Source organism: Triticum dicoccoides, chromosome 5A (assembly GCF_002162155.2).
Source record: "Triticum dicoccoides isolate Atlit2015 ecotype Zavitan chromosome 5A, WEW_v2.0, whole genome shotgun sequence".
Taxonomy (NCBI): domain Eukaryota; kingdom Viridiplantae; phylum Streptophyta; class Magnoliopsida; order Poales; family Poaceae; genus Triticum; species Triticum dicoccoides.
The window spans coordinates 404847771-404860653 of NC_041388.1; the positions used below are offsets into that span (position 1 = coordinate 404847771).

General features: G+C 55.9%; 2 protein-coding genes across 2 annotated transcripts; one reads left to right on the forward strand and one right to left on the reverse strand.

Moving 5' to 3' along the window:
• The first annotated feature begins 1231 nt into the window (after nt 1–1231).
• LOC119301857 (tuliposide A-converting enzyme b1, amyloplastic-like) lies at nt 1232–7975 on the forward strand. Its single transcript, XM_037578831.1, has 2 exons — nt 1232–2507; nt 7965–7975. Exon 1 carries the CDS (start codon nt 1553–1555, stop codon nt 2495–2497), a length of 945 nt encoding a protein of 314 aa, XP_037434728.1. The 5' UTR covers nt 1232–1552; the 3' UTR covers nt 2498–2507; nt 7965–7975.
• Nucleotides 2561–3628, reverse strand: LOC119301856 (tuliposide A-converting enzyme b3, amyloplastic-like). The gene has a single exon (XM_037578830.1). It carries the CDS (start codon nt 3590–3592, stop codon nt 2579–2581), a length of 1014 nt encoding a protein of 337 aa, XP_037434727.1. The 5' UTR covers nt 3593–3628; the 3' UTR covers nt 2561–2578.
• Nucleotides 7976–12883: the final 4908 nt, after the last annotated feature.

Consider the following 12883-nt stretch of genomic DNA (forward strand, 5'->3'; position numbering starts at 1 on the left):
TGGCTGGAGTGGAACCAACGAGGTTGCTCAAGCAGGCGGTAGCCCTTTGTGCCGTTTGTCGATGTGTTGTGGTCGAGGTAGCCGTGCGAGGGACGCCGTGGTCGATGTCGAGTCGGGGTGGCCGGTGTCGAGGTAGTCGTCATGAACCGGGAAGAAGAGCGGCGGCGGCGGCTAGGTCAGAAGTGCGGCGACGGTGCCCGAAGTAGGCGAGGAAGAACCCGACAGCATGACGAAGACCGGCGCGAACGGTGGCGTTCCCGCTCCTAGGGAGGCGGCGCGACGAATACCGCATAGAAGTCGACGCGCGGGGACGGCGAAGTAGACCACGCGACGCGACGCTACGACACGAAGGGGCGACGCAGCGGTAGCGCGGGTCAGGGCGACGGCGGGGAAGACCTCACGGCGGTTGCAGGGACCGCGTGCCACGCTCGCTACGGCCCGACCGGGCGACGCAGCGACAGCACGAGGGTCGGTGCAGCCTCGGGGACGGTCTGGAGCGGATGGCCTCGGGGCGGCGGTTGACCGCGGGCCGCGTCACTATGGCCCGAAGAGGCGACACAGCGGTAGCGCACGGGTTGGTGTAATCACGAAAACAGCCTAATGGCGGCGGCGGGGACCACGTGTCGTGGCGCGGGTGCGGAAGCGGCGGCGGCTAAGGTTTAAAATCGATTAGGTTGATACTATGTCAGAGGGGAGAGAGGGTTTTGGTGGAATTATCGTTGTATTGCTTGAGCCTCGTGGGCATATATATATATAAGTACATGATCTACTTGGAGTACAAGGCAAGCCAGAATATTTCTTAGTCTAACTTATATTTTTTAATACAATCACATTACTCAACAAAGTTTTCTTGAAAAATTTGCGTTCCGAGATTGGCAGTAACATCATTTTGTGCCAACTTCTAGAAATAGATTGGCAGGCGGTAGCTACGGCAAATTTGATAAATTTGACTTGTAGGCGAAATCAAATCACAAAATAAACTGTGCATGAAACTATTTCACGCGGCTGACCTTTTTGTACTACGTCCAACACGAAGGCGTCACACTACATTGTACAACGCCTCACAGATAGGCGCTACACGCCTGGCAAACGTTGTATCCCAAACCGACTAAAAATTGCTAAGTCATTGTGCAGAGCCTACGAGCTAGGCGCTGCACTGTATAGTGTGGCGCCTAGCTCTCAGGCGCTGCACTAGTGGTTGCACTACAAAATGAAGCAACCACTAGTGCAACGCCTAGAAGCTAGGCGCTACACTGTATAGTGTGGCGCCTAGCTCTCAGACGTTGCACACTGACTTAGTAATTTTCGGATTACATAGGTGCGACGTTGGCCAGACGTGTAGCGCCTATCTGTGAGGCGTTGCACAGTATAGTGTGACGTCTGCAGTTTATTCTGTGATTTGATTTGGTTCATAGATTAAATTTGTCAATTTTGCCGTAAGCTACCGACTGCTGCAGCAGCAACTTCACACTTTCCAGTCCACCGCTAGTCTCTGCCACTGCCACCAACCACTGAACAAACTATACCTTCAGATCTGTGCGCGGCTACGGCCATGGAGTCCGGCGCCGACGAAGTAGTGTTCGACTGCGATGACTACCGCATATACCGGAGCGGCCAGATGGACCGCCTCTGTCGCCCGGCTCGTGTGCCCACCGGCCTCGACCCGGCCACCGGCGTCACGTCCAAAGACGTGGTCCTTGACTACGACACCGGCCTGTCCGTCCGCCTCTTCCTCCCCACCAGCCGAGACCCCTCCAAGAGGCTCCCGATCCTCGTCTTCTTCCATGGCGGCGGCTTCCTCGTCGAGTCGGCCGTCTCCCCGCAGTACCACAACTACGTGGCGTCCCTCGCTGCCGCGGCCGGCATCGTCGCCGTCTCCGTCGAGTACCGCCTCGCGCCCGAGCATCCGGTGCCCGACGCCTACGACGACACCTGGGCCGCGCTATCGTGGGCCGCCTCGAGCCAGGACGAGTGGCTCGCCGAGCACGGCGACAGCGCGCGCCTCTTCCTGGCTGGCGACAGCGCCGGCGGCAACATAGTGCACAACGTCCTCATCAGAGCGTCGTTCCAGCCGGCGCCGAGAGTAGAAGGCGCGATTCTTCTGCATCCTTGGTTCGGAGGGAACACGTTCCTCGAAGGTGAGGTCGAGGCGACGGCCAAGGACATGGCCATGATCTGGGAGTTCGCGTGCCCCGGCGCGGTGGGCGGCGCGGACGACCCGAGGATGAACCCGATGGCGCCGGGCGCCCCGGGGATGGAGAATCTCCGGTGCGAGCGGATGCTCGTGTGCGCCGGCGAGAAGGACTGGCTGGCGGCCAGGGACCGAGCGTACTACGCGGCGGTGACCACCAGCGCGTGGCGCGGGAGCGTATGGCGTGGAGGCGTGGCGTGGTTCGAGTCGGAAGGCGAGGGGCACGTCTTCTTCCTCAAGAAGCCGGACTGTGCCAAGGCCAAGGAGCTCATGGCTCGCGTCGTGGCGTTCATCGCCGGCACCTGAGCCCTGATCGGTGCGCGCACGCCGGCGCGGCCGCGGTGTGCTCTCGTTTCGTCACAAACGAACTGTAAGAGTGGCTTCGATTCACAACGTAGATCTAATGTTACAATCCGATGGACTGGTGCATGTAACGCGCTTGATGAAGGACACAACAATGGCCATCTCCTTCGCCGCCTTCTCCGGCACGACGGAGTTGGATCTCGCGGCTTTGGAGAAATAATACATGTGACCCTCGCCCTCCGTCTCGTACAGCACGGCCTCCTCGCCGCCCCACGCGCTGCCGCGGAGCGCCTCGACGTACATGCGCGCCCTGTCCCTGGAGGGGTCGAGTTCGGCCGCCGTCACCAGCGCCCGTCGGCAGCCGAGCACCGCCCACTCCTCCGGCGGCATCACGAGCGGGTTGGAGAGCGGGTGGTCGAGCCCGTAGTTTCCCGCGCAGACGAACCGCCAGTTCCTCTCGGCGGTCGCCGTGGAGTCCGTGCCTTCCGACGGCACCGGAGCCTTGCCCAAGAACAGCGGATGAAGCAGCACCATCCCTTCGACCCGCGCGCCTCCCCGGAGCCCTTCCTTTCCGGCCCTCATCACCACGTTGTGCGCCATGTTGCCGCCGCTGCTGTTGCCGGCCACGATGATGCGCGTGGGGTCGCCGTGGTGGGTCAGCCACGGTTCCAGCCCCGCCGAGCCGCAGTTCGCCGCTGTCCAGCAGAGCGTGGCCCACGCGTCGTCGTAGCCGGCGGGGAGCGGGTGCTCCGGGGCGAGGCGGTACTCCACCGACACGGCCACGACGCGGGCGGCGGCGACAAGGGCGTTGACGTAGCTGGTGTACCTGGCGGAGAAGGCCGACTCGGCGACGTAAGCGCCGCCGTGGAAGTAGACGAGGACGGGGAGCTTCTGGGACTCCGGGACGCTCTTGGGGAGAAAGAGCCGCGCGGCGAGGCCTGTGCCGGCGTCGATGACCACGTCCTTGGAGGTGACGCCGGTGGTGGCGTCGGTGCCGGGGCTCTTCCGCGACGTTAGACCAGAGCGTTGGACGCGGCCGCTCTTGTACACGATGGCGAACGGGGAGAGATCGAATTCGACCTCCTCGTCCGGATCCATGGCGCCCCGGCGGAGAGGGGAATACGCCGGGCAGTGGCAAAGGTTGTTTTGTGGAAATAATTGGTCTTCTGATCGCTAATCGCACTTGCTTCACTGTTTATATATAGAGCCATTTCTGTGCTTTAATATGCTTCCTGATCTTTGATTAACCAGAAAGTCAATATTCCTGAAGGTGAAGTGAAAGGTGACAGCGGTGCTTGCGTACAGAAATCCACTTCTAATAATAATGTCAACAGGAATTTGAAAGAAAAAAAATGTCAGCAGAAATCCACTTCTAGTAATAATGTCAACAGAAATCCACCTCTAATATCAAAACAATGGATCGCTAGATCTGGAAATTTTTAAAGTTTTTAAAATGACAGAGGGAGTGGAAGGTGGAATACTCATGTTCGTACTTGTAATGCCAGAAGGTGTTCCCATTGTTATTATGGGCCACGGAGTTGAAGGTGGAAGCAGAGGCAGTGCTGGATTCTGACAGAGGAGCATGGATTCATTGGTGGAGGTGCAAGAAGAGGCTCTGATTGGGCGAGACGAGCGAAGGCACGTGCTGGAGGTGCTACTCTGGGCTATGGATCAAGTCGATTCGCCGATTCCGGGCGACGGCGCTGAAGTGGGTGGCGTTTATCTCCTTCTTCACCACGCCGCTGGCCCTATCGATGGAGGCGACAGCGATGAGGCCGGGGAGGAGTTGCCCCGCTCTCCGCGCTACACGCCAACGGTGATGGAGCGAAAATTGGATAGACACAAGGAGGAGTTGCCCCGCTAGCAACTCCAACGGGCCGACCCAAACGGACGGCGTTTTGTCTGCTTTTTGTCCATTTGGATCGGCTGCCCACCCGCCTGCCGTCCGCCCTTTTTTAGATTTGGGTCGGCAGTGCGCCCAACGGACCGACCTATTTTCATGACCGCGCGCGGGAAAGGTTCGCGCGCGCGCCGCGGCCGGCGCTCGCTATAAAAGAAGGCGCTTCCTCCATACTCTGTCGGCCGCTCACTCTCGCCGCCTCTGCGTCACCATGTCGATCCGCCGCCTACGCGCTTCGGATTTTCGCGGAGTCCGCGAGCGCCGCTCCGACGTCTTCTCCGCTGAGATCTGGTTTCGCGAGAAACGTCTCGTCCTCGGAACCTTCGACACCGCAGAGGAGGCGGCCCGCGCGCACGACGCGGCGGCGTGGCGCCTCCTGAGGCCTCGTCGGGATATGAATTTTCCCAACGTGTCGAGCCAGCGGGCGCAGGATCTGGCGCCTCTCCCGCGGCTTTTCACCGACGAGGATCGTCGTGTCCATCGGAGGCGGCAGCGTCGCCTCGCCATCGCAGAGAAGAACGTGGAAGCCTTGGTGCTGTGGCGAGGAGGCTACCCACAGGGCATCGTCGACGAGCGCGAGTTCTATAAGCAATTGAGATCGGAGAGGGATGTCGTGGTTCTAAGCCTGACAGTAGAGTGGGGGGTAGGTATGGAGAGGCAAGGTCCTAGCTATGGAGAGGTTGTAAGCACAAAGGATGTACGAGTTCAGGCCCTTCTCGGAAGAAGTAACAGCCCTACGTCTCGAAGCCCGGAGGCGGTCGAGTGGATTATGAATGTATGGATTACAAGGTGCCGAACCCTTCTGCCTGTGGAGGGGGGTGGCTTATATAGAGTGCGCCAGGACCCCAGCCAGCCCACGTAGGAGAGGGTTTAAGGTGAGTTAAGTCTGGGGCGTTACTGGTAACGCCCCACATAAAGTGCCTTTACTATTATAAAGTCTACTTAATTACAGGCCGTTGCGGTGCAGAGTGCCTCTTGACCTCCTGGTGGTCGAGTGAGTCTTCGTGGTCGAGTCCTTCAGGCCAGTCGAGTGAATCCTCGTTGGTCGACTGGAAGGCGACCTCTTCTAGGGATGTCCTAGGGTAAGTTGCTTGGAACAGGTCCATGACCCTACCCTAGGTACATAACCCCATCATTAGCCCCCGAATGGATTGAGGCTTCGAGTGAAGAAGGAGTTGATGTCGTTTCCGATTAACCTTTGCGCTCTAGTTGTGCGCTGTTCTGGATCAAAGAATCTCTTCGTTGACAGGGAGCAATTTGTCTTCGGTCGACTCGATCCATTCTATTTTTGCGTCGAGTGATCTTTCGAGCTTCGACGATCTCCGAGCGACGGATCGCCGGAAACACCGCGTCTGACAGACTGATTTGTTGCTCGCGGATTCCGCGGGGTGCGAAATTTGGGGGCGCGCGCGAAGCGGGGCAGACCGCGGCGTTCGGATGGGACGGGGCATAGCCGCCTCGATCTCCGCGCCGCCTTTTTCGCCACGTATCCAGTCCTCATAACTGCTCCCAGATATGATTAGATCGACCGGGCCCACATGTCAGCCACTCGGAAGGGGCCTTATAAATGTGCCCGGCGAGGATTTCTGTGCTGCGCCTCAGCATTCTCCCTCTCTCCCTCTGCTTCCTTCCTCCCTGCTCAGCGTGCCCGCTCTCGCCCCCGCACCACTTCCCTTCGTGCATCTCACCGGCGACCATGGCCAAGGAGAAGACGGCGGCGCTGGAGCGTGCCAAGAAGGCGTCGGCATCGGAGAAGGCGAAGGGGAGATCCACCAGCCGCAGAGGGTCCTCGTCCAGATCCCGCCTGCCGAAAGGCTGGGTCCAAGGAGACTGGATCCAGTCGACCATCACGGAGACGGACCTCCTCGACATGGCCAACGAGGGCTTGATCCCTCACGGAGCTGCGAGGTTGCCGGGGAAGGAGTGGCAGCCACAGCCAGAAGAGGGTGAGTGTGTGCTTCTGGCCACTCATGTTGATCGTGGGTTTTCCTTGCCGCCAAGCATTTTCTTCCGTGGCTTCTTGAATTTCTTTGGAGCGCAGCTCCACCACTTTACCCCAAACTCCATTGCCTATCTTGCTGCATTCGTGTCCATGTGTGAGGGTTTCTTGGGCTGTCGACCGCACTGGGGTTTGTTCAAACGTATTTTCACGTGTCGCTCTCAGACCGTGAAGAAGGCGAGCCCAGGTGATGAGAAGACCCGAGTCGTCCAAATGTGTGGGGGCCTGGGGATTCAGGTGAGGAACAATAGCACCTTCCCGCCCATGTCCTTTCCCGAGTCCGTCAGAGGCTGGCAGTCGACTTGGTTCTACTGTCAGGTCCAGTCGACGCCAGGGCAGTCGAGTGGACTCCCTCCGTTTACCATGGACCGAGTGAACAAGCCCTCCCCTCTGAAGCTGATTCCGGAGGAGAAAGCCGACGTGAAGATGTTGATGGAGCGCGTGGTGCAGTTGGTCCGGGAGGGGGTGACAGGCATGGATCTTCTGGAGGTCTTCCTCAGGCGTCGCATCCAACCCCTTCAATTCCGGAGCCACTGCATGTGGTTGTACTGTGGGCCCGAAGACGAGACTAGAGTCCATCCAGAAGAAGTCGACGATGCCACTTTGGAAAGATGGATGGTAGCCGTTACCGGAAACAGGGACAACCCGCGCGGAGCCAGAAGGATTCCTCCACTCGACCACAACAGCGACCCAAACAAGGTACACTTGCTCTGCTTTCCATTGTGTCCTTGTCGTATTCATTTCTGCTAACCCTGTCGACTGGTCGACTAATCCTTGTTTGGGCATCTGCTAGGCCTTCACCGAGTTGTACTCGATGCCCAATGGGGCACAAGCTTCGACTGAGGAAGGCGAGGCGAGCGGGGGCGAGGCGAGTGGGGGCGAGAGCCAGGAAGAGGAGGAATGGGACTCGGATGCTGCAGGGGATGATGACGACGATGATGATGATGAAGGTGATGAAGATGACATCGAGGACGAGGAAGAAGAGGAGGAGGAGGTCGTTCCACCGCGCTCAGAAAGGCGGTCGAAGCTTGTCCACGACCCTTCGACCGAACGTGGCAAGGGGGTTGCGACCGCCACTCAGTCGACCAAGCGCCCTCGGACCACCTCTCCGGCGCCGACTGAAAAGGCGCCGAAGCAGCCCAGGGCGGCCTCATCGAAGCCGACCAAGCTCCTGCCGAAGATGAAGGTGTCCATCCCCACCATATCAGGGTAATTGTGTTGCTCATATTTCCTTATTCTGTGCGAACTTTATCTCTGGTCGACGCTGAGGTTAGTCGACTGATCCTTTGGAGTTGCAGTGCTGCTACTTCTGAGACCTCGGCCCGGGCCGATGACCACGAGATGGAGGATGCAGCAACTTCGAATCCAGGTACTGTGTTCTTAATACCATTCTTAGTCGACTGACTCGCGATCTCTGATCCTGGTCCTTCTCCGCAGCTCCACCCAACACTGTTATCGATCTTCCTGATGATGATGAGGATGAAGAGCCGCTGAAGCACAGGAGGAGTCGGAAAGCGTCCGCCAGTAAGGTGCCTCAGGATGTGCCGGCGCCTGAAATTCTGACTGTGGAGGAAGAGAACACCACTCGACACACGGTGACCTTCGCGAATCCACTGACGAGTGCTCAGCAGCCTTCCCTCTTCATGACGCACCACGTCCCGGAGGACCAAGCTGGCGCAGCGAAGGAGGCGATACGCCAGGCGGGACTCATGATGGAGCAGCTGAAGACCATCCGGGACGCGAGCCAGGCAGCTTATGACGCCAGTTCTGCCCTCCAAAGCAATGTCCAGGTCAGTCGACTGCTGTTTGTTCTGTTGGATATGCTACCAAAAACTTTTCTTTTCCGGAATTTATATTAGTCACCCACTGGGTGTGTCGAATAAACTCCGTGTTAGCGGGGGCACGCTGAGTGCACCCGCTGGGTGTAGTCCCCAAGGCTAAGGTCGACTGCTGGCAGTCGGCCTTAGGCTTTATGATGTCAATCTTTCTGTCAGTCGACTGGTCGACTGGATTTCGCAAACCGGTGGGGGCACGCTGAGTGCACCCACTGGGTGTAGTCCCCAAGGCTAAGGTCGACTGCTGGCAGTCGGCCTTAGGCTTTATAATGTAAATCTTTCTGTCAGTCGACTGGTCGACTGGATTTCACAAACCGGTGGGGGCACGCTGAGTGCACCCACTGGGTGTAGTCCCCGAGACTGTGGTCGACTGCTTGTAGTTGATCACAGTCTTTAGAGAATGCATCTCGCACGCTTTTTTTTTTTTGAGGTCGACTGGTCGACTTTGTCTTCAACAGGATTAGTGGGGGCACGCTGAGTGCACCCACTGGGTGTAGTCCCCGAGACTACGGTCGAATGTTTGTATTCGGCTGTAGTCTTAGAAACGTGTGCTTTTCCCTTTTCACTCGGAAGTGAATTATTTTTGACATTTAGTCGATTGGTTCTTCGCAGAACTCTTGTGATCTTGTGGCTCGCTACTCAGAGCTGGAACAGAAGCATACTCAAGTCGAGCTGAGCTTGAAGCTGGTTCAAGAGAAGCTGACAAAGGCAAAGGAGGAGACCGAAGGTATGTTTGGTGAGACCCTGACGACTGCTTTTCCCCTTGCTTGTTTCAGCATCTGATCTTGCTGTGGCTTGCAGGTAAGGTAAGGGAGGCCCAGCAGAAGAAAGACCTTGAGCTAGCTGAGAAGATCAAGCTTGCTGACGAGAAGTTAGCTTCAGTCACCAAGCTCGAACAAGACAATACCAATCTGAAAACTGCTCTTGGGATTGCCAACAAGGAGGTCAGTCGACTGAGAACTGACAAAGCTGCCTTGACCGACCAAGTCAGCAAATTGGCTGAGAAGAAAACTGAACTGGAGGCCTTCCTGAGTAGCCTTGCCAAGAAGCTGTTTCTTATGCTTGAAGGTAAACCTCCATGTTTGGCAAATATTTCCAATTGTGGCTTTTTCCATTCGACTATCCCCTTGACTTAGTGATCACTCTTGCAGAATTTTGTCAAAACTTCGAAGAGGAAACCAGCCGACTGGAGCCAAACCTTGACCCCGTCAATTCTCCGGTGAACGACGAAGTTGCCATGGATGTTTTCCGACTGGAGTCTCGTGTTGCAGCTGTCGTGGACTATCTCGCAAGGCTGAAGGTCGCCACATCTCGCATCGACTCGACGCTCTGGCCTGAGGAGACACTTCAGAATGACCTTGAGTCGCTGATGGCCCGCTTGAACACGATCCCTGGTCGAGTGCAGGAGTGGAAGAAGTCCTCGGCTCGGTGTGGTGCAGATGTCGCTCTGTGTCTGGCCCGAGTCCACTGCAAAGATGCACGAGAGGAGAAGCTGGCGGCCCTTCGGGTGGCCAATACCAAGAAGCACGACTTCAGGTCCTTTATGGACACTTTCCTTGCAGCTGCCACTCGGATTGCCGACGGAATTGACCTTGATGAATTTGTTGCACCTTCCAGCCCTCTACAGGAGGGGTAAAAAACTTCTTCTGGCTCGACTCTTTTAAATTTGCCTCGGTATGCCGAGTGGAATTGTAACCGACAAACTTTAACAGGCTTGACGCCTGAGCACTTTCGGTTCCTTTAGATATCGATTCGAACTTGAATTTGGCGCTTGAATATGATTGCCTTCGGCTCAAAATGTCTTTTGCAGGTTCAAAGCAAGGTGCCTGTGCTTAGGCGAGCGTTTGGACTGCAGCTAAGCCTCCGAGTGAGAGGGTCGCTCTTCACTCGGTAGGATTTTTGTAACTTAGGCGAGCGCATGGCTGCAGCTAAGCTCCCGAGTGAGAGGGTTGCTCTCCACTCGGTAAGATTTTTATAACTTAGGCGAGCACGAGGCTGCAGCTAAGCCTCCGAGTGGAAGGCTGGCTTACCACTCGGTAGGATTTTCACAACTTAGGCGAGTGCTTGGACTGCAGCTAAGCCCCCGAGTGAGAGGGTTGCTCTTCACTCGGTAGGATTTTTATAACTTAGGCGAGCGCGAGGTCGCAGCTAAGCCTCCGAGTGGAAGGCTGGCTTACCACTCGGTAGGATTTTGATAAACTTAGGCGAGTCCTTGGACTGCAGCTAAGCCTCCGAGTGAGAGGATCGCTCTTCACTCGGTAGGATTTTCACAACTTAGGCGAGTGCTTGGACTGCAGCTAAGCCCCCGAGTGGAAGGCTGGCTTACCACTCGGTAGGATTTTGATAAACTTAGGCGAGTCCTTGGACTGCAGCTAAGCCTCCGAGTGGAAGGCTGGCTTACCACTCGGTAGGATTTTGATAAACTTAGGCGAAACGGATTCGCAGCTAAGCCTCCGAGTGAGAGTCTGACTCACCACTCGGTAGGTTTTTTACAAACTTAGGCGAAACGGATTCGCGGCTAAGTCACCCACTGAGGGGGAGTTTTTATGTGGACAAAAATAAAAAGTGATGACACTATTATTTCCAAACCCATGAACTACAGAAGTACTTTATTGCAACTCATCCGAGTGATAAAACTTAAGTGTAAAATGGGCGGAGTAGCTCCGCGTTCCAAGCTCGGGGCTCGTCGATATTATGCTCGACGTTGTAAAGACGGTACGCCCCGTTGTGGAGAACCTTGGTGACGATGAAGGGACCTTCCCAAGAAGGAGCAAGCTTGTGTGGTTTGTGCTGATCCACTCGGAGAACCAAATCCCCTTCCTGGAAGGCTCGACCTCTCACATTTCGGGCGTGGAAACGGCGCAGATCTTGTTGGTAGATGGTCGACCGGATCAGAGCCATCTCCCTTTCTTACTCTAAAAGGTCGACTGCGTCCTGCCGCGCTTGTTCAGCTTCTGCTTCGTTGTAGATTTCGACTCGAGGAGCATTGTGGAGAAGATCACTCGGCAAGACTGCTTCGGCTCCATAGACCAAGAAGAATGGAGTTCTTCCGGTCGACCGATTGGGCGTGGTCCGCAGTCCCCAGAGTACAGATGGAAGTTCGTCGACCCAAGCTCCAGCCGCGTGTTTGAGATCACGCATCAGTCGCGGCTTCAGTCCCTTGAGAATCAGTCCATTAGCTCGCTCTGCTTGTCCATTCGACTGCGGATGGGCGACTGATGCGTAGTCGACCCGTGTGCCCTGGGAGTTGCAGAAAGCTCTGAATTCCTCTGAGTCAAAGTTCGACCCATTATCCGTTATGATGCTGTGCGGGACTCCATATCTGAATATTAGTTCCCTGATGAAGCTAACAGTAGTACCGGTGTCAAGGCTCTTGATTGGTTTAGCCTCGATCCACTTGGTGAACTTGTCGACTGCCACCAGTACATGCGTGAAGCCACTTCGTCCTGTTCTCAAAGGACCGATCATGTCCAGCCCCCAAACTGCAAAAGGCCAGACGAGTGGGATGGTCTTCAAAGCTGACGCAGGCTTGTGCGACATATTCGAGTAGAACTGACATCCCTCGCACTTATCCACTATCTCCTTTGCCATCTCATTCGCCTTGGGCCAGTAAAACCCGGCTCGGTATGCTTTGGCCACGATGGTCCGAGAGGACGCATGATGACCGCAGGTCCTCGAGTGAATATCATTGAGGATGAGTCGACCTTCTTCTGGTGTTATGCACTTCTGACCAACTCCAGTCGCGCTTTCTCTGTATAATTGTCCTTTGATTACGGTAAAGGCTTTAGATCGACGGACAATCTGTCGAGCCTCTTCCTCATCCTCCGGAAGCTCTTTCCTCAAGATATATGCGACATACGGAATCGTCCAGTCGGGAATGACCACCAAAACCTCCATGATCAAGTCGACCACTGCTGGGACTTCAACTTCAGTCGGATCTGTGGCGCTCTTGGGCTGCGGAGTTTCTTCGGTGAAAGGATCTTCTTTGACTGACGGAGTGTGTATATGCTCCAAGAACACACCACTCGGAATGGCTTCTCTCTTGGAACCTATCTTTGCTAGATCATCAGCTGCTTGATTTTTCAGTCGGGGTATATGGTGGAGCTCCAACCCCTCGAACTTCTTCTCCAGCTTCCTCACTGCACTGCAGTATCCAGTCATGGCTGGGCTTCTCACGTCCCACTCTTTCATCACCTGATTGACCACTAGATCCGAGTCGCCATAGACCATTAGGCGACGGACGCCGAGTGAAATGGCCATGCGCAATCCATATAGGAGGGCCTCATATTCTGCCTCATTGTTGGAGGAGTCAAAGTGAATCTGGAGCACATATCTAAGCTTATCTCCTCTGGGGGAAACCAGGACGACCCCAGCACCGGAACCATTCAACATCTTAGAGCCATCGAAAAACATGGTCCAATGCTCCGAGTGAACTTCAGTCGACTGCTGTTGTTCAATCCACTCGGCGAGGAAATCTGCTATCGCCTGGGACTTAATGGCTTTCTTTGCCTCAAACTTGATATCAAGGGGAAGAAGTTCAATCGCCCATTTGGCCACTCGACCAGTTGCGTCTCTGTTGTGCAAAATCTCTGATAGTGGAGCGTCGCTGACGACTGTGATGGAATGGTCAGAGAAATAATGAGCAACCTTCTTTG

Excerpts from the sequence above, each read along its gene's own strand:
- LOC119301857 (XM_037578831.1), top strand. The coding sequence starts at position 1,553 with ATGGAGTCCGGCGCCGACGAAGTAGTGTTCGACTGCGATGACTACCGC.
- LOC119301856 (XM_037578830.1), bottom strand. The coding sequence starts at position 3,592 with ATGGATCCGGACGAGGAGGTCGAATTCGATCTCTCCCCGTTCGCCATC.